This window comes from Gadus chalcogrammus, chromosome 22 (genome assembly GCF_026213295.1).
Source record: "Gadus chalcogrammus isolate NIFS_2021 chromosome 22, NIFS_Gcha_1.0, whole genome shotgun sequence".
NCBI lineage: Eukaryota > Metazoa > Chordata > Actinopteri > Gadiformes > Gadidae > Gadus > Gadus chalcogrammus.
The window spans coordinates 3,206,216-3,224,937 of NC_079433.1; the positions used below are offsets into that span (position 1 = coordinate 3,206,216).

General features: G+C 52.5%; 2 protein-coding genes across 2 annotated transcripts in view; both read left to right on the plus strand.

The window, feature by feature from the left end:
• LOC130376176 (protein capicua homolog) overlaps positions 1–2,141 on the plus strand; it is a 4,230-nt gene extending 2,089 nt beyond the window's left edge. Inside the window, exons 2-4 of the mRNA XM_056583396.1 lie at positions 443–589; positions 1,163–1,288; positions 1,770–2,141. Coding sequence (XP_056439371.1) covers positions 443–589; positions 1,163–1,288; positions 1,770–2,065 — 569 coding nt within the window. The 3' untranslated portion in view covers positions 2,066–2,141. The remainder of the gene's footprint in view (positions 1–442; positions 590–1,162; positions 1,289–1,769) is intronic.
• A 2,787-nt stretch (positions 2,142–4,928) lies between these two features.
• Positions 4,929–18,657, plus strand: LOC130375679 (glycogen synthase kinase-3 alpha-like). The gene is made up of 10 exons (XM_056582714.1): positions 4,929–7,326; positions 10,544–10,629; positions 11,392–11,493; positions 11,844–11,927; positions 12,311–12,421; positions 12,941–13,071; positions 13,666–13,870; positions 13,998–14,093; positions 15,026–15,212; positions 16,290–18,657. The coding sequence occupies exons 1-10, from the start codon at positions 7,140–7,142 to the stop codon at positions 16,349–16,351; spliced, it is 1,251 nt and encodes a 416-aa protein (XP_056438689.1). The 5' UTR covers positions 4,929–7,139; the 3' UTR covers positions 16,352–18,657.
• The last annotated feature ends 65 nt before the right edge of the window (positions 18,658–18,722 follow it).

The following is an 18,722-nucleotide window of genomic DNA, read 5'->3' on the forward strand; positions in this document are numbered from 1 at the left end:
TCTTGTCTTGTCTCTGTCTCTCTTCCTGTCTGTCTCGCTGCCTGTCTTCTTGTCTGTCTGTTCTTGTCTCTTTGTCTCTTCCTGTCTGTCTGTCCGTCTGTCCGTCTGTCTGTCTTCTTGTCTGTCTGTTCTCGTCTCTGTCTCTCTTTCGGTCCATGTGTCTCTCCTCCTATCCTTCTCTAATTTCTTCTCATTATTCTTCCCCATATTATTCTCCTCCTCCTCCTCCTCCTCCTCCTCCTCCCCCCTCTTCCTCCCCCTCCTCCTCCTCCTCCTCCCCTCTCTCCCCCTTCTCTCCCTCCTCCCCTCTCTCCCCCTCCTGCTTCTCCACTCTCCCCTTCCTCCTCCTGCTCCTCCTCCTCCCCTCCCCCCCCTCCTCCTCCCCCTCCTCCTCTTCCTCCTCCTCCTCCTCCTCCCCCTCCTCCTCTTCCTCCTCCTCCTCTCTCCTCCTCCTCAGAGCTGGAGCCAGCGGAGGAGCCCTGCTCCCCCAGGAGGAAGAGTCGTCGTATGTCCTCCTGCAGCTCGGAGCCCAACACGCCCAAGAGCGCCGCCAAGTGCGAGGGCAGCGTGTTCACCTTCGACCGCCCAGGTACGCATCGACCCCGAGGTCGCCGGTTCGATCCCCGGCTCCTCCTAAGCTCGAGTGTCGAAGCGTCCCTGAGCCACGAGCGGGCTGTCGCCCTGCGTGGCTGACACCGCCCTCGGGGTGTGGACAGGACGTGTGCATGAACGGGCGAATGTTGCGCAACATTGTAAAGCGCTTTGAGCGGCCGCTAGCCGGTACTAAACTATGACTCATCGACGAGGTAGTGTGGGGCAGAGGGCACGGGACAGGTACACTTGACCCGCCTACAGCCTTGACCTGTCCTTCTACAGCCTTGTAGGCAGGTTGACGGACGGGTCAGCCGTCCAATCGTTTCATTCGGGCCGAATTAAGCGATTGGCCGGGTCTGTTTAAGGCCTGCGCCTCAGGTACACCATTCCTTCGTGTCTTTGTCAGTCGGTTTATCGGTTTCTGTCAGGACTTGACGAGGACTTCAACAAATAGGTCAAGAAAAACGTCTCAACTAACTAACCTACCCCGGCTCTGACATGGAGCGACCGTCCCGTGTAGCACTATGTGTAACCCGTGTAACCCCCCCCCCCCCCCCCCCCCCCCTAGGGGCGGAGTCAGAGGACGTGCTGGGGGAGCTGGACCCCCGTGGCCAGAGCTCCCTGCGCCGGACCCTGGACCAGCGGCGCGCTCTCGTCATGCAGCTGTTCGAGGAGCATGGCTTCTTCCCCTCAGGTAGGAACCCAGAGCCCTGATTGGTGCAGAGGCTCCCAGGCGCCTGATTGGTCCAGAGGCTCCCAAACGCCTGATTGGTCCAGAGGCCAGTGGTGAAAGTAGAAGTAGTAGTAGTAGTAGTAGTGGCAGTAGTAGTAGTAGCAGTAGGTGGTAGTCCTGGCAGTAGTAGGTGGCAGTAGTAGTAGTAGGTGGTAGTAGTAGTAGTAATAGTAGTCGTAGTCGAGTAGCAGTGGTATGGTCTAGTAGGTTAAGGATTATGTAGTAGTGGTGGTGTTGGTGGTGGTATTAGTATTGCAATAGTCTAGTTGTAGTAGTAGTAGGAAACGTAAATAGCAGGGTGGATAGTAAGAGTCAGTGAATTGCTCCACTCACTCCACTCTCCTTTCCTCCTGGCTCCTCCCCTCTCCTGTATCCCAACCCCCTCCCCCTCTCGTCTCTCGTCTCTGCCTCCCCCCTCTCTCCCTCCCCTCCCCCCCCTCAGCCCAGGCCACGGCGGCGTTCCAGGCGCGCTTCGCCGACACCTTCCCCACCAAGGTGTGCCTGCAGCTGAAGATCCGGGAGGTGCGGCAGAAGATCATGCAGACGGCCACGCCCGGGACGCTGGAGCTGGGGGGCGCGGCAGCCGAGCTGGCCCACCCCGCCCCCGCCCACAGCCCCCCCTCCTCCTCCTCCTCCGCCTCCACCGAGCCGCAGGGTCGCCGGGACGACGGGGGGGGGGCGGAGCCGGAACGGGAACGGGAACGGGGGCGGAGCCAGGAGGAGCCCCGAAGCGAATGATTGTAGACCAGAGAATGACGAAGGAGGAGGAGGAGGAGGAGGAGGAGGAGGAGGAGGAGGAGGAGGAGGAGGAGAAGGAGGAGGAAGGTCCCCCCCCCCCCCCCCTCCCCAGGCCTTGGCCGCCACACCTGGAATACGCCGTGAAGATACTAGAAGCTTCTCCGCAGCCTCAAACATGGATGTATCCCCCCTCCCTCCCTCCCCCACGCGGACGGGAAGAGACCCCCCTCGCCCTCTCCGGGTTTTAGTTTTAGGGTTCAGAGGATATCTACTAGTGTTCACAAGTGAACGTCTTAAGACTTTGTGTTCGGACGTCGAACAAGCTTTTAGAGTTTAGCCTTTCGGACGTTAACGGTTAGCGCTCGGAATGTATTCGGCGTGCGTTTGCCCTGGTCTGCCTTCAGCGCTATGTTTGAGCCACGGGGCGCCGTGGCACGCACGCTCTCTCTTAACACACACACACACACGCACACACGCACACGCACACACGCACACACACACATAAGAAAATGAACACACATGGTGCGGAAACGGTGCATTAGAAAGTCTGGCATGCACATTGCCTAATTCTTAACCACAAACACACACTGAGATACACACACACACACACACACACACACACACACAAGCACTCAGACACGCACTTACACATAGACACACACACACACTCTTACCAAAACAGACTGTTACTCATGGTCGTGATCCACGAAGGCACTTTGTCCCACAGCGCGCACATTTAGCAGTTAGCCGTTAGCAGCTAGCTGTTAGCATCCAGCCAGCCCCCCCAGCCCACTGACCCTTGACCTCTGTGTCTGTGTCCTGCCACTCCTCAGCACGGTGGACAGGACGGAAGCTCACCCCCCCCCCCCCCCCCCCCCCCCCCAAACGACCCCCTCGACGACCCCAACAGCCCCTCAATGCTGCAACACCCACAGCACACATGTACACGCACATACACATGTACACGCTCACACACATCTACACGCACACACACATGTACACGCACTCACACACGTACACGCACAGACACACTCATAGACACGCACATACACATGTACACGCACACACACATGTACACGCACACACACACGTACACAAACAAACGCATATACACGCACACACACATGTACACGCACACACACATGTGCACAAAAACACGTACATGCTCACACACACATCTACACAAACACGCTCGTAGATGCACAGACATGCACAAGCACACATTCAGACACGCATATACACATGCACGCACACACGCTCGTAGACACACACGTTTGTAGACGCACACATACACATGTATGACCACAGATACATGGACACGTGCTCCCACGGACAAAATAACACATTGATTGTCCTCGCAGACTTACAGTCGTCCACACACAGACACACACACACACACACACACACACACACACACACACACACACACACAAGCTTGAATATACACAGTTTAATGTACTGCTCCACTGTAGGTGCACTTTAACACGGACACACAAGCACAAGTGGGCACACACAAACACACACACACACACACACACACACACACATTTCTATTTCAATCAGCCCTGTTGTGACCAAGCCGCCAGCCTGCACACTTTCTAGAGAATGTGGTGAGAGAACTCAACGCACAGACGTGATTGGCTCCCGACGGACAACCTAGGCAGGGGCTGGGGGGTGGAGTGCGACCAATCACTGCACCTTCAGCTATTGCCATGTGACAGACTACGTCCTCATTGGCTGGAGTCAGTGATGGGTGCCCCCCCCCCCATCCCCCTGTCCTGCGGTGACGGACCAATCAGAGGAGAGGATCGGAGATAGCAAGAGATGAGGTGAACGTTCTGCTTGTTAACTAACACAGGGATCTCAAAACAATCGTTCATTGGTCAAAGATGTCCCATGTCCCGACCAATAGAGAGACAGACCACACTGGCTGAGGCGACGGCATCGCTCCGACGGAGGGAGTCCGATCGTGAAAGCCAGCTTGTTCCGGAACATTCTGGCATGTTCCGGATCGTTCGGACCGTCGACAGTGGATTTTGGGCTTTCCCTCTCTTTCTCTCTCTCTCTCTCTCTCTCTCTCTCTCTCTCTCTCTCTCTCGTTGTCGTCGCCGTGGAAACCCGTTTTTAACAGCGTGGCCTGTATCTTTCTTCTTCTGTGGCTCTATGGTGTTTTATCTCTCTTCTCCAGCATATTATAAAACAAAAACAAAAAAAATGACGACAAACGGAAAAAAAAAAACAGGGACAAAACCAATCCAAACCGCCACTTCGAAGCCACCTCCTTCACCACGACACCACCCCGCCCCCTACACCAGGCTCCGCCCCTTTGGTCCCGCCCCCTTCACACCCGGCTCCGCCCCCTCCCCCCTGCAGCTCCTCCCTCACCAGTCACGCCGGAGTTGCGGGTTTCGATGCCATTTGTCGTTTTTGTAAAAACGTTGAAATCAGGTGTTTGCACAATCCGTGCGGACGCGCTCTCCCCTCAGGCAGGGGGGGGGGGGGGGGGGGCACCGCCAGTTTAAATCAGGAAAGTGTTGTTTTTAGAGATTGTTTTAGTAGAAAACTAATAATAATAATGACGATGATGATGATAGCCTTGTTCTGTATGTTTTTCGAACCCTCCCCCTCTGTCACTTTAAACTCTCTCCCTCCCCCCTTGTCCCCTCCTCCCTCCCCCCTTGTCCCCTCCTCCCTGAACCCTCTCCCACCCGTCTCCTCAGTCCTTAACCCTCTTACCCCCCCCCCCCCCCCCCCGTGTCTCCTCTCCCCTATGTTCACCACCCCTTCCTCCCTCCCTCTCTCCCCTTTCTCTGGTCCCGTTAAGGCCTTTCTTCCCTCCCCCCTCCTCCCTTTACCTCTCCCCCACCCTCCCCTCTAAAATGGTGCAATAGGACGTTGTTTTAATCTCTTTGTTCGTTAGTTTCCGTCAGGATACCGGTGGGTTCGGTTGGTTCCTGCGAAGGCTTGTGTTCCACTGATATGAAAAGAACATTGAAAAAGGAAAAAGACAAAGAAATGTGCAGTTTGCGCTATCGTTCGAGAAAGTTGAGAGCATAACTTACTAAAAAAAAAAAGTCAAAGATTTCAATTTTTATTTTATTTTTTGAATAGCACTTTTGGGCTCTCCTGTCCGCGGGTGGAGAGAGGGGTTAGTTCTTACAACGGGAATCCTTTTAATTCTATGTATACAGTTGGATGTGTGAAAAAAAACAAATATATATATATTTCCATATATGTGCATATAGGTCTGTGTGTTGGCAAATGTGTGAGTATGTCGGTGTGTGTGTGTGCGTGTGTGTGTGTGTGTTTGTTTGTGTGGTGCGTGTGGGTACGTGTGTGTTCCCAAAGCACATGTGTGTGTGTGTGTGTATGTGTCTGTCTGCGTGTGTGTGTCTGTGTCTCTGTGTTTGTGTGTGTGTGTGTGTGTGTAGTGTAACGACATAACTAACCTCCAGGTCATGTACCAAACACACATATTCAGTATATTTTATTTTTCTTGCTTCAATGCAGTATTTTTGTAGTCCCCATGACTTATTAACCGTCTTGACTGTTATCAAACCTAGATAATTCAGGATATATCAATATATATGAATATATATTAATTTCCACGGGTAATAGAGAACCATACTTACAGGTTAGGTTTGTAAAATGCTCACGTGCATGCATGTATGTATGTAATCTCTCTCTCTCACACACGCGCGCACACACACACGCGGACGAACACGGATACGACACACCAATCAGAACACACAGACATGCGTACACACACCCAGTCACGCATGTGTGCGTGGACATTGTATGATTGTGCTTCAAAATAAAAGCTGTCCAGACTTTGAAGATGGTATTTTAGAACGAGTGTTCCCTCATAGACAGGCATGTTGAACATGTGCAATATTTCTAAACAACAACAAACAAAAAAACAACTAAATATTGAATATATTAAAGACCTAACACAATACTTTAGGTCCTTGTTGTTATTTCAAATTGTTCTAATTGTTTTGTGGTTTTATTCTGCTATATAGCCCACACAGTTGCTTGTAGTGTTCTAGCTTTATCATACTTTATCATACAATTAAGACAGTTTGGGGATTTCATAGAACGAACTAATGAACCATCTCCAATACTTCCACTTTTTAGGTCTTTTAGTATTGAGCATCATAAAACCTGTACAATAAGTATTTAGCTAATTGAATGTCAATAAATAAGGTATAATAAGGTACATGCATGTATTATGGTAAGGAATTTAACTGCTAAACAAGAGATATTTTTTGCTGAGTTTACTAATTAATAAAGCCTGTTAGCCGCTTTGATGGATGGCCGTACCTGTAAACACGCACAGCCAGCGAGTGAGACCGTAACGTGACTTTGCAAAGTAGCAGCGCTAATTGGATTACAGCAGCCACGTACAGTCAGGTCATGTGAGGTCAAAGGTGAGTTCAGGTCAACGCAGACTGTTGAACTCAAGTCAGTAGGATTCAAGGGAACACAGACATGTTTTTGCCACTCCTTAAATGCCCTCACCCTCTAGATTTAAAAATGGGTCCATTTTAAATCGTTGGGATTTTGATTTCGTTCAAAATAATCACCGGGTATCATCTCACTGTGCATTTTTTATTTGCTTACAATAAATAAAATAAAAATTAGCTTTTAGGAATGTAGACATCTATCTGTCTCCAAAAGGGGACGTAAACTGTCATGTCAAGCTGTCAATGAATCCGCTGTCATTATTGTACACAGATATTCATCCTAAGTGACCAGTCTCATCTCTGGCCTGCATCTAGGGGTTATGTCATTTTATTGTAGTTGTTTTGATTCCTGAACGCGAGCGTAGACTACCAGAGCGACGTCCAACCCGAACTACATCTCCCATGTGGCATTGCGAACGGTCCGTTTCTAGGCGTCTGGCTGGCAGCTATCAGCGCAGACAGCCAGCGACACAACGGGAGCGGGTATCTATCCAACCTTTCTTTTTACACATTATTCGCTGACAAAGATTCATCACGTAACAGTCACCGGGGTTGGAAGAGGTAGTGGATCGAGGAACCCCGCCGCCCCGTGACCCCTGCACAGAGATATGAGCGGCAGCGGGCGGCCCAGAACTAGCTCGTTCGCTGAGCCGCCAGGTGTTCCAGGAGCCGCCGCCGCCGCCGCCGCAGCGGCAGCCGGATCAGCCGCTGCCGTGGGGAGCAGCACAGGAAAGTCCGGGGTCCCGCAGGCCTCGGGGAGCAGCTCGTCGGGATGCTCGAACCTCAAGCTGGCCAGTGAGTTGTTTTTCCTTCGGCTGGCGGGTCTGTCTTTGTACCCGCCTCACCCAGCGCGCTCAACCAACCCATATATATGATATATATACGATTTATCTGAGAGAAACTGAAACGTTTCAGAGCCAGTGTGCTTCTGACGGTCCGTCTAGCTCTCGTTAGCATCAGGCTAGCTCGGCTATGCTACGCTCGCTCACTGCATATTTATCCCCAGTCGGTCGCTCTCATCCCCGGACGCATAACGACATGCCTCGCGTTATTTTACCCCCACGTCAACAAAGCCCCTACATCTACAACATGATCGCTTCTCCATGGTCATGTGCCGTGTCCGAGCTTGGCTCTGGATGCAGAGGAGGAGAGACAGACAGCGCTTGGCCGTCCATCCCTGGCCGTCCAGTAGCCCTCCAGAGCCCTACACTGCATCCACATTGTGCTGGACTGGTGGCCGGCGACGGTCAGCCTCGTGACCGGGCGACATGGAGCCACGCCGAGGCGGATACGGTGTTTTTTTATGGGTTATGTACAAGGTCACCATGGGGACAAGGTGAACGCACAGGCTGGACGTCTGCTTGTGGAGCCAGCCGGGCGTCCACATGGACGCACCGTGCACCGGTCATGGGGCGGTGGACGGAGAGAGGGTTGGTGTGATTGTGTCTTGAAGGGCCTACTAACGTGATTCACCCCCCATTGTTACCTTGGTGACGGGTAGGACGTGGGATTGTACAGGTGTGTGTGTGTGTGTGTGTGTAGGGGGTTCGTCTGGTAGTCCTGACTTTATCATCAAGTAGCCTTTTTTTTTTTATACAGGGCGGGGAATTGGGAGGGAGTGGTCAGTTTAAATGCTGTACCCTGCCCTTTAGCCGGTACAGTAATTGGCTGAGGCCCCCTGTGTTAGATTACAGGGTACGCGGGTCGCTGACACACCGTTTAGGCCCGACCCTGGATCTTTGAGGCTTCAGAGAAGTACATTGTTTGTTTGCCTTTGTAACCGTGGTTTACGTATTGATCGAATATTGGCCTGTACTTGTACAAGGCTGCTAATCAATGGCATTGAATTTAAATATTGCCGCTAACGGACAAGCTGAACGTGCGAGAACGGGATTTTGGTTCTGATGTACGACGTGTGTGGGTCGAGGGGGGGGGGGGGGGGGTTGTTGTTGTTGTTGTCTGCGGTTATTCTGGATAACAACAACTGCTTTTTCGACTGGGATATTCGGTCCTCAGGTTCCGCTCTGGGACCTCCGGGTTCCGCTCTGGGACCTCCGGGTTCCGCTCTGGGACCTCCGGGTTCCGCTCTGGGACCTCCGGGTTCCGCTCTGGGACCTCCGGGTTCCGCTCTGGTTCCTCCCTCGGGTTTCGCTCCGGTTCCCCAGCACCTCAGGTTCTGCTCCGGTTCTTCAGGAACCTCTGGTTCTGCTCGGGTCCCTCGCGGGTTCCTTAGGACCTCGCCGTTCCGTTCTGGTTCCCCCCTGGTTCCGTTCTGGTTCCCCCCTGGTTCCGCTCTGGGTTCCGCTCTGGGTTCCGATCTGGGTTCCGATCTGGGTTCCGATCTGGTTCCGCAGGACCCTCTGGTTCTGATCGGGTTGCTCTAAGGTGTCCGGTCTCGGGTTCCGATGGCGTCCTGGTAACGAGGAACCACGGGTTGGGGGTCGCTCCGTCCTCCGTCTTGCTGGTCCCTATGACGACTCCCCCCACACCCCCCTCCATCCCCGGGCCCGTAGTGAACCAGCGGTTAACCAAACAAGGGCGCCATTATCCACGGCGCCCGCTGGCTCGACGCGCCCCGAGGCGCCAGGGCAGATGCGTTCCCCCGGCGACGCGGACCCTCGGCCCAGGGCCCGGGTCCCGAGGGTCCGGTCAATACCCTCTTTATGCCCGCTGACGGACACACTGACAGATGTGTGCAGCCATGACGGCGTGGCGCCACATACGACCGGCCGCGTTGAACACGGGAGAACAATGTAAGGGGGTGTGCAGGATCGAGGGGGTCCTTGGTTAGACTCCCCCATGTCCGCAGTCTAGTTGTGGGCATCCATTGAGCAAAAGCCCAACCGGCTCCTCGCTTTGGGCCGGTTAAATGGTTAATAGTCACCGTAATTGACCTCGCTTCCATTTGATTTGAGGTCAATGTATGGGACATGTATTTTGCCTACATTGAACAGGTCCAGTCTTTCTGGAGGTGTGTGTGTGTGTGTGTGCACATGTGTGTGTGTGTGTGTGTGTGCACATGTGTGTGTGCACGTGTGTGTGTGTCCCCTCATTAGTAGTGCTGGTGTCGCGAGGCCGCCATTAACTTAATTATGCTAAACGGCAGACGAGCGCTGACCCAGATGCCGGGGCCGAACGCACTCCTGTCCCCACCTGTCAGGGGGCCGGTGGGGGGGGGGGGGCTCTGGCCCTCCCTCCCCTCCCCAGACCCCCCCCCCCCCCCCGCCACACCGCATGCAGGGGGTGTGACACGGGGATTTATCAATGGACTCTAGGGCTTTGACTCCGAACTGCGTTATTCGAATATAATTCGAATATCAAAAAAAAATCAAAATTCGAACGAATATTAGGCAGCCCTTAATATTGGAACCTGTTATGGGCAGGCCAAGAGGGAGAGACGTCGGAGAACCCGACGCAGTCTATTCATAATATTGTAATGGCCACGGAAGAGGCAGTGAATGAAGTATTGATCAGACAGCGATTTATTAGAAACCTAATAAACCGTCGGAACACGCAAGACCGGTAACCATAGCAATGCCGGTAAACAAACATTGTGACGCCCAATCCAGGTCTTACTGAAGGCATTTAATGGTCAAATATTATTAATAAATATTCAAATATATTCGAATATTAATATCAAGAAACAAACAAACTACGAATATGATTTTTGGGCAAAAGTCAAAGCCCTAATGGACTCACACCGTACCCCCAGAGTGTGGCGAATTTGAGACGGTATCCAGCGCGACCGCTTGCAGGCTTTGTTAATGTGGGTGGGAGACACGGTGGCATGTGATTGGTTTATAAGTTAAGCCGGCCCCCTTTCCAGAGGTGGAGAAATCAGGTTTGAGTGAGAAGCTGAGGTCATTTTCAACATTAGGATGTCAAATAAACAGAATGGTTCCCAATCCCTCGGCGTACGTTGTTGTTCAGTAGGTCCACCTCACCCGCTTGACTTAACTGATGCCTGACGTCCTTTGACCTCGCCTCTTTGTTTTTGTTCCTTGTTGCCTAGGAGACAGCGGGAAGGTGACGACGGTGGTGGCCACGCCCGGGCAGGGTCCCGACAGACCCCAGGAGGTGTCCTACACCGACATCAAGGTGAGCCAGGGGGCGGGGCCTAAGCTGTTTAGGTTAAGGAGGGGGTTATTATTCATTCCTGATTGGATCCCAACACAGGGGAACCCTAGTGGACAGAAGTACTCTGTAGGACGGGACTGCGTGTCTCCCAGACGCAGGGTTGTGGGTTCAAACTAGGGATGCACCGAAATGAAAATTCTTGGCCGAAACCGAATATACTGAAACAGTTGGCCGAAACCGAATACCAAATGTGTCTTTTAATGTTTTTTATTCATTTTGCTTTAATTTTTCACCATTGCATAAATCAAACAATTAAATGTCCTGTACAAACTTTTTTGTCTTGCTTTTCTATAAAAAAAATCAATTACAAATTTGATACAAAATATTTATTTAATACTGAACGTTTTCTAACATTCCAGCAGACATCATAGCAAGAATTTAAGAACAATGTACCTTTTAAATAAATGAGTAAACCTTTTTTTTTTTTTTTTTTTTTTTTTTTTTTTTTTTTAAATAAATAAATAAAAATGTTTGGCGTATTATGTTCGGCCTTTTCTATCCTTCGGCCGAAACCGAACATTATGTTTTGGGCCATTTGCGGCCGAACATGTTCGGTGGCCGAATATTCGGTGCATCCCTAGTTCAAACCCCCTCCCCATGACCGCAATCCATCCTTGAGCCAGATGACCCCTCCCTGCTCCTTAACGACCTGACTGAAGCCCCTTGAGGTGTCGTTTCTGCACCGGCGGTATCGCCCTAAACTTCTCTCTGTGGTGCTGACAGGTGATTGGCCACGGGTCGTTTGGAGTGGTGTACCAGGCCCGCCTCATGGACAGCCAGGAGCTGGTGGCCATCAAGAAGGTGCTGCAGGACAAGAGGTTCAAGGTCAGTCCCCCCCCCCCCCCCCGTGCCCACCTATCACCTGTCTACTCACCCACCTACCTGTAAAGCTACACCTGTCTGTCCATCCATTCCCCATACCGACCCACCCATCTAACTGACCTTCCTCGCGGTCATCTCGCCTTCATACCCACCCTCCTCTCCACCTCACTAGGAGAAGCATCTCCACCCCAGCTTGGATCCCCCGGGGCTTCCTTCCCAGGAAGCCCTGGGGGACCCAAGCTGGGGTGGAGATGCTTCTCCTCCCTCTCCAGGTCCCTCCACGAGGTCCTTCCCGTCCATGACGAGACGTTGTCGCTCACACGCCTCCTTGTTCCTCCCGCGTTCTCCTCTAGAACCGCGAGCTGCAGATCATGAGGAAGCTGGACCACTGTAACATCGTCCGGCTCAGATACTTCTTCTACTCCAGTGGCGAGAAGGTCCGTACCCCCCCCCCCCCCCCCTCGCATCTCCGTCTCCGTCTCCGGGGAGATTGTCATGTGATGACTGAGTCTTGTGATCCATGTCTTGTAATCAAACAATCCCTTGCTCTGATTCCTCCAGACAAGCCTGTTGCCTTGCACAGGAGGCACCTCCTTCGGGTTGTGTATGGGTGGGTGTATGTGTATGAATGTGTGAATGGGGGTATGATGAATGGGTGAATGGGTCAATGTGAGGCACTTGGAGCAGCCATTAGCCTGACATCGCCAGACCAATTCTCAAATGTGTGTGTGTGGGGGGGGGAGGGGGGTGCAGAGTCCAGGGAAACTCTGGACAAGTGAGCCTTGAGTCCTGTGGTGACTCAGTGGTGGTCTCCTTGCAGAAGGACGAGGTGTACCTGAACCTGGTGCTGGACTTCGTGCCTGAGACGGTCTACCGGGTGGCGCGGCACTTCAACAAGGCCAAGAGCATCATTCCCATCATCTACGTCAAGGTGAGGAGCTGCGGTCTGCACACTGGGGTTACTGGGGTTCAGTGACCAGTGAGACTTAGCCTTACTGGCCGTGGATTAGAGGTGTGTGTGTGTGTGTGTATGTTTGTGGGCGAAATTCCTTATCCGCTTAACAAACACTCCTCTGATGGGAATGACTTGCAGAAATGGTTAACTATGTCCACGGATTCGTGTCTGCAGTTAACGTTTAATAAAACTCAAATTAAAGACTGGATGTGACTAAAACAAAAAGGTCACCTGTAACAGAATCAGGCTGTAATCAACATGATTTTCTAGAATAATACATTTGATTTATATAGCACTTTAAAGACTGAACACAAAATAAAATCATTTAATAAGAAGTTGTATTCGTGAAAAGATTTGAAAAAACTGATGTTAAAGATGCATTATGCAAACTTCTTTATCATCCCACAACCGCAATGTTTTGTTGTAAATGCACTGTAGTGTGTTGTGAGCGTTGCCGTGGTTACTGACGGGTCGCCGCGGGCTCCCCCCTTCCAGGTGTACATGTACCAGCTGTTCCGCAGCCTGGCCTACATCCACTCGCAGGGCGTGTGCCACAGGGACATCAAGCCCCAGAACCTGCTGGTGGACCCCGAGACAGCCGTGCTCAAGCTCTGCGACTTCGGCAGGTGAGGCGGCCTGGGAGACTGGGAGACTGGGAGGTCGAGACTGGGAGGGGAGGGGGAGACTGGGAGGCTCCTAAACTGGGACCCTGTGCTAACACCATCCTGAGGGTTTCACTTTAACTCTTATCACGACGGTCAACGAGCCTCACAGTGACTTACAGTGGATTCAGACCCGTGTTGGTTCCCTTAAACAGCCCCTGTGTTACCCCCCAGGTGTTAGCGTGAAGAGCCTCCCCTGTTGTCATGAAGGCACAGGGAAGTTAGCATAACATCCTTAATCAGAATCCACTGTAAGTCACTGTGAGGCTCAGCTTGGTGACCGTCGCAATTGAGTTAACGGGAAACCCTCAGGATTCAAACCAAAGACGGAATCTCTCAGGATTTAAACTGAATCTCTCAGGGTTCAAACTGAATCTCTCGGGGTTCAAACTGAATCTCTCGGGGTTCAAACTGAATCTCTCGGGGTTCAAACTGAATCTCTCGGGGTTCAAACTGAATCTCTCGGGGTTCAAAGTGAATCTCTCGGGGTTCAAACTGAAACTGAAACTCTTGAGGATTGAAAGTGAAAGTGAAACTAACCCGACACCCCCCCCCCAGTGCCAAGCAGCTGGTGCGCGGCGAGCCCAACGTGTCGTACATCTGCTCCCGGTACTACCGCGCCCCCGAGCTCATCTTCGGCGCCACCGACTACACGGCCAACATCGACATCTGGTCGGCGGGCTGCGTGCTGGCCGAGCTGTTGCTGGGGCAACCCATCTTCCCCGGCGACAGCGGCGTGGACCAGCTGGTGGAGATCATCAAGGTACGGGGCCGGTTGACCTTTGACCTTTTGGGAGTTCCTCTACCAACGAGCCTGTGCAGACAGACTGCGTACCCTTTGATGTTGTTGATGTTTGGTATCTCCCCCCCCCCCCCCCCCCCCCCATTAGGTGCTGGGCACCCCGACCCGGGAGCAGATCAGAGAGATGAACCCCAACTACACAGAGTTCAAGTTCCCCCAGATCAAAGCCCACCCCTGGACCAAGGTAACGACCCCACGACCTCCCGATGATACTAAATCACGACCGTGACCCCAGCGTTATATACCGTGACACTAGAGTGAACAACGTGACGCTAGAATCACATCTTGACTTTAATAACGTAACGCCAGACTTAAATCGTGACTCGAGACTTTTATCGTGAAGCTAGACGTCTTTCGTGACTCAGGACGTTTGTCGTGACTCAGGACGTTTGTCGTGACTCAGGACGTTTGTCGTGACTCAGGACGTTTGTCGTGACTCAACGTTTGTCGGGACTCAACGTTTGTCGTGACTCAACGTTTGTCGGGACTCAACGTTGGTCGTGACTCAACGTTGGTCGTGACTCAAGACGTTTCATAGCGTGACGCTAGCCTTAAAGCGTGTTGTAGCTTTGTAGCGTGTTGTAGCCTTGTAGTGTGAGACTAGCCTTGTAGCGTATTGTAGCCTTGTAGCGTGACGCTAGCCTTGTAGCGTGACATTAGCCTCGTGACCCTAGCCTCGTAGCGTGACATTAGCCTCGTGACCCTAGCCTCGTAGTGTGACATGAGCCTCGTGACCCTAGCCTCGTAGTGTGACGTTAGCCTCGTAGCGTGACCCTAGCCTCATAGCGTAACATTAGCCTCGTGACCCTAGCCTCGTAGCGTGACCCTAGCCTCGTGACCCTAGCCTCGTAGCGTGACATTAGCCTCGTGACCCTAGCCTCGTAGTGTGACGTTAGCCTCGTAGCGTGACCCTAGCCTCATAGCGTAACATTAGCCTCGTGACCCTAGCTTCGTAGCGTGACCCTAGCCTCGTGACCCTAGCCTCGTAGCGTGACATTAGCCTCGTGACCCTAGCCTCGTAGCGTTACCCTAGCCTCGTAGCGTGACCCCAGCCTCGTAGCGTGACCCCAGCCTGGTGACCCCAGCCTGGTGACCCCAGCCCTGCGTCCCTGTCAGGTGTTCAAGCCGCGGACGCCCCCGGAGGCCATCGCGCTGTGCTCCCGCCTGCTGGAGTACACCCCCGCCACGCGCTTCTCGCCCCTGGAGGCCTGCAGCCACGCCTTCTTCGACGAGCTGCGCCAGCCCAACACCCGGCTGCCCAGTGGCCGCGACCTGCCCCCCCTCTTCAACTACAGCAGCGCTGGTCAGAACACACACTAGACACACTCTATACACACACTATACACACTAAAACACACACACACTATACACACACTAACACACACTGATACTGCCCCCCCTCTGCAACTACAGCAGCGCCGGTCAGAACACACACTAGACACACTCTATACACACACTAATACACACACACACACTATACACACACTAACACACACACACACTATACACACTCTAACACACACACACACTATACACACTCTAACACACACTAATACTGCCCCCCCTGTTCAACTACAGCAGCGCCGGTCAGAACACACACTAGACACACTCTATACACACACTAATACACACACACACACACACACTATACACACACTAACACACACTATACACACTCTAACACACACACACACACACACACACACACTATACACACTCTCACACACACTCTAATACACACTAATACTCTTATACACACACACAATACACACTCTGACACACACTAATACACACACACACAATACACACTCTAACACACACTCTAATACACACACACACAATACAGACACAATACACATTCTAATACACTTATACGCACACACATACACAATACACACTATTATACACACTCTAATGCACTCTAATACACACACTGTAATGCACACACACACTCTTATACACCCTTAAACACACACACACTGATACACACACACTCACTCACTCACACAAACTCACTGCTATACACAAACACTCATGCTCTTATACACACTCACACACTCACTGTTATTCAGAAGCACTCACAGCCTTATACACTCACACACACACTTTTATACACACAGACTCACACTCTCACACACACTCACTCGTTCCACTCCTTGTTGTGATGGTCCGATGGCACCAGAACTCCCTGTTGACGGGCCTGTCTCCCTCTCTGGTCTCTCTCTCTGGTCTCTCTCTCTGGTCTCTCTCTCTGGTCTCTCTCTCTGGTCTCTCTCTCTGGTCTCTCTCTCTGGTCTCTCTCTCTCTCTCTGGTCTCTCTCTCTGGTCTCTCTCTCTGGTCTCTCTCTCTGGTCTCTCTCTCTGGTCTCTCCTGCTCCAGATGGAACCGGTTCCGACTCGTCTCAGCACAGCTCCGTACCGGGATCCCTGAACAGCATCTGAACCCCCGTCCCCCCAACGCAAACACAAACGCACACACACTTGAACTACACACACCTCATCCCTCCCCCTTCCCATACTGTGTACCTCCCATTTCTACTACACACACCCACACACTACACGCACACAAACACACTACACATGGAACATAACCACTTGTTCGCTGTATGACAGGGTGTAAAACTACAAGACTTGTACACTACACACACAGACACACACACACAGACACATACACACACACACACCCGCGCACATGGCGGTGTGTTTGATTGGTCTCCTAGCTGCTAGGATGTGATCTAAGACAGAGGGCCGGTCCTCTGGAGAATATTACCATGTCCTTTTTTTATTTATTGATTGGAGAATTTTAAAACTGTTGTGGCGACCATGCGACTTTTATTTAGCTTTTTTTTTTTTTCTCTTTGTGTCGTTATTTTTGTACGTGACTGGAGTCGACGTTCCCGATTGGCCGCTCACTGGCCCCTCCCCCCCCCCATCCATTCCCGGTCGAGCCACTCTGGCCGGTGAAATTAAACCGTGAATCTCTCTCCTGCTTCCTCTCACGTGATTGGCCCACATGTCGGCCCGGTGTGCGTCGGACTTCAGACCAAAACCACCTCTTGTGTTTTTATCTGTTTACACTTCCGTTACCGTGTCATGTTGAAGTTTCCCCGCAACCCCTCCCTCGCCGCGCCTGTGTGTGTGTGTGTGTGTGTGTGTGTTTTTGTGTGTGTGTGTGCGTGCGTGTGTGTGTGTGTGTTATTTATGTTTTATTCCAAACTACGATGTAAGCTGCCAGTATTTTAGGACTCCCCGTTGGTGAATATGATTCTTTGACTTTGTTATTTTATTTGACCCTGCCCTTCTGTCCGCTGCCTCTGAGCTCCACACGAGGGTCGTTGCCATCTCCCCCCGTGTCAGTCGATGCCTGCCCCCCCCCCATCGGCCTGTCCGATTTGTGCGGCCGAGAAACGAAACGCTAAAAGAAATTAAAAACAAACAGCTCCTTTCCCGGCGTGGGTGCGTTGGTTTCGTGTCCCGGGGCGGGCCGGGTTGATTGTTGTTGCACCCGGAGCCGTGCGGAGCTATGAAGCGGTGTGAACCCCGCCCGGCCGCGTCGTCCCGGGGGGGCGAACCCAACGCCCCTCTGCCTCCTGGAGTCCAGAAGCCATCTCCTCTCTCTCTCTCTCCTCCCTCCCTCCCTCATCGTTGCACATGTGTAAATAGGACCTGGTTTTTAATTTGTGCTCTTGTCGATACGTTGTTTATATCGTTTTATTTTATTTTATTTTTCCATGTTTTCATTGCATCATGACTGAAGCGCGTTTTTAGTTTTTTTTTGTAAATACGTCCTGGGTTCCACGGTGTCCATGGCGATGCAGAATGTAAATAGAAGGTGAAACCGTGGGAGAGGAGACATTCCACCGTCTGCCTCCTCCCCCCCGCCCTCCATGTCTGTTAGGATCTCTCTCTCCTCTCTGCCGCCCGGGTGTCTGTCTGTCCCTCGGGGCGGGTGTCTGTCTGTCCCTCGGGAGCGGGTGTCTGTCTGTCCCTCGGGAGCGGGCGTCTGTCTGTCCCCTGGGGGTGGGTGTCTGTCTGTCCCTCGGGAGCGGGCGTCTGTCTGTCCCTCGGGGTGGGTGTCTGTCTGTCCTTCTCGGGGGGCACTGTGGGTCCTTCTGTTTTCTAGAAACAGGAAACGCGTCATTACCTCACATAAAACGTTATTTTATTCTGGAGAGCGGTTGGCGGCGATGGGTCGTCTTAAACCTGGGTCTTAATGGTTCGGGGACTGTGGGGGGTCAAGGGTCAGAAGCCATGTGGGGTCATAGAGGGAGGGTGGTCGCGAGGCACTATGGTGTACCCTGTTAGTAGCAGGCTGTACTCTAGGCTCGTCGGGTCCCCCGGATGAAGTACTTCTTCTGTTCCCGGGGGTGCGTCCCGGTGGTTTCCTCTCCTCCATCGCTGCTAGGGCCACCGTGCCCGGAGCGTGCACGTGTGAGTGCGCACGTGTGTGCGCGCGCACATGCTCGTGGCCCAGAGATTGTACTCTGGCCCGTGGTTTCAAACCGTATCTTCTAGAAACCCGACCCGTCTGTGCAGAGGACCTCTGTGAAGCCGCTGTCGGTCCTAGCCGACACTTTTCAACACTTGATATTATTTAGTTGTTTTGACTGTGGGTCTCGTTCGTTGTGATGCTGTGTAGCTCCGGCCTCGCTCCGGGCCGACCGACGGGCGCAGGAGGAGAGAGAAACCACTGTTGTGTATGTCACTACTTTGTGTATGATATGGTGTCATTTAATAAAGTGATGAAACTGTGCTCGCTGCGTGTCGCCCGCTTCTTCGTCTCCTTCGTCTCCCCCCCCCCCCCCCCCGTTAG

What these genes read in the sequence shown, in the direction of transcription:
- LOC130375679 (XM_056582714.1), top strand. Translation starts at nt 7,140, where the DNA reads ATGAGCGGCAGCGGGCGGCCCAGAACTAGCTCGTTCGCTGAGCCGCCA. An exon ending in TGCAGGACAAGAGGTTCAAG is followed by an intron (nt 11,494 to 11,843) that starts GTCAGTCCCCCC and finishes GTTCTCCTCTAG; the next exon opens with AACCGCGAGCTGCAGATCAT. An exon ending in CTTCAACTACAGCAGCGCTG is followed by an intron (nt 15,213 to 16,289) that starts GTCAGAACACAC and finishes CTCCTGCTCCAG; the next exon opens with ATGGAACCGGTTCCGACTCG.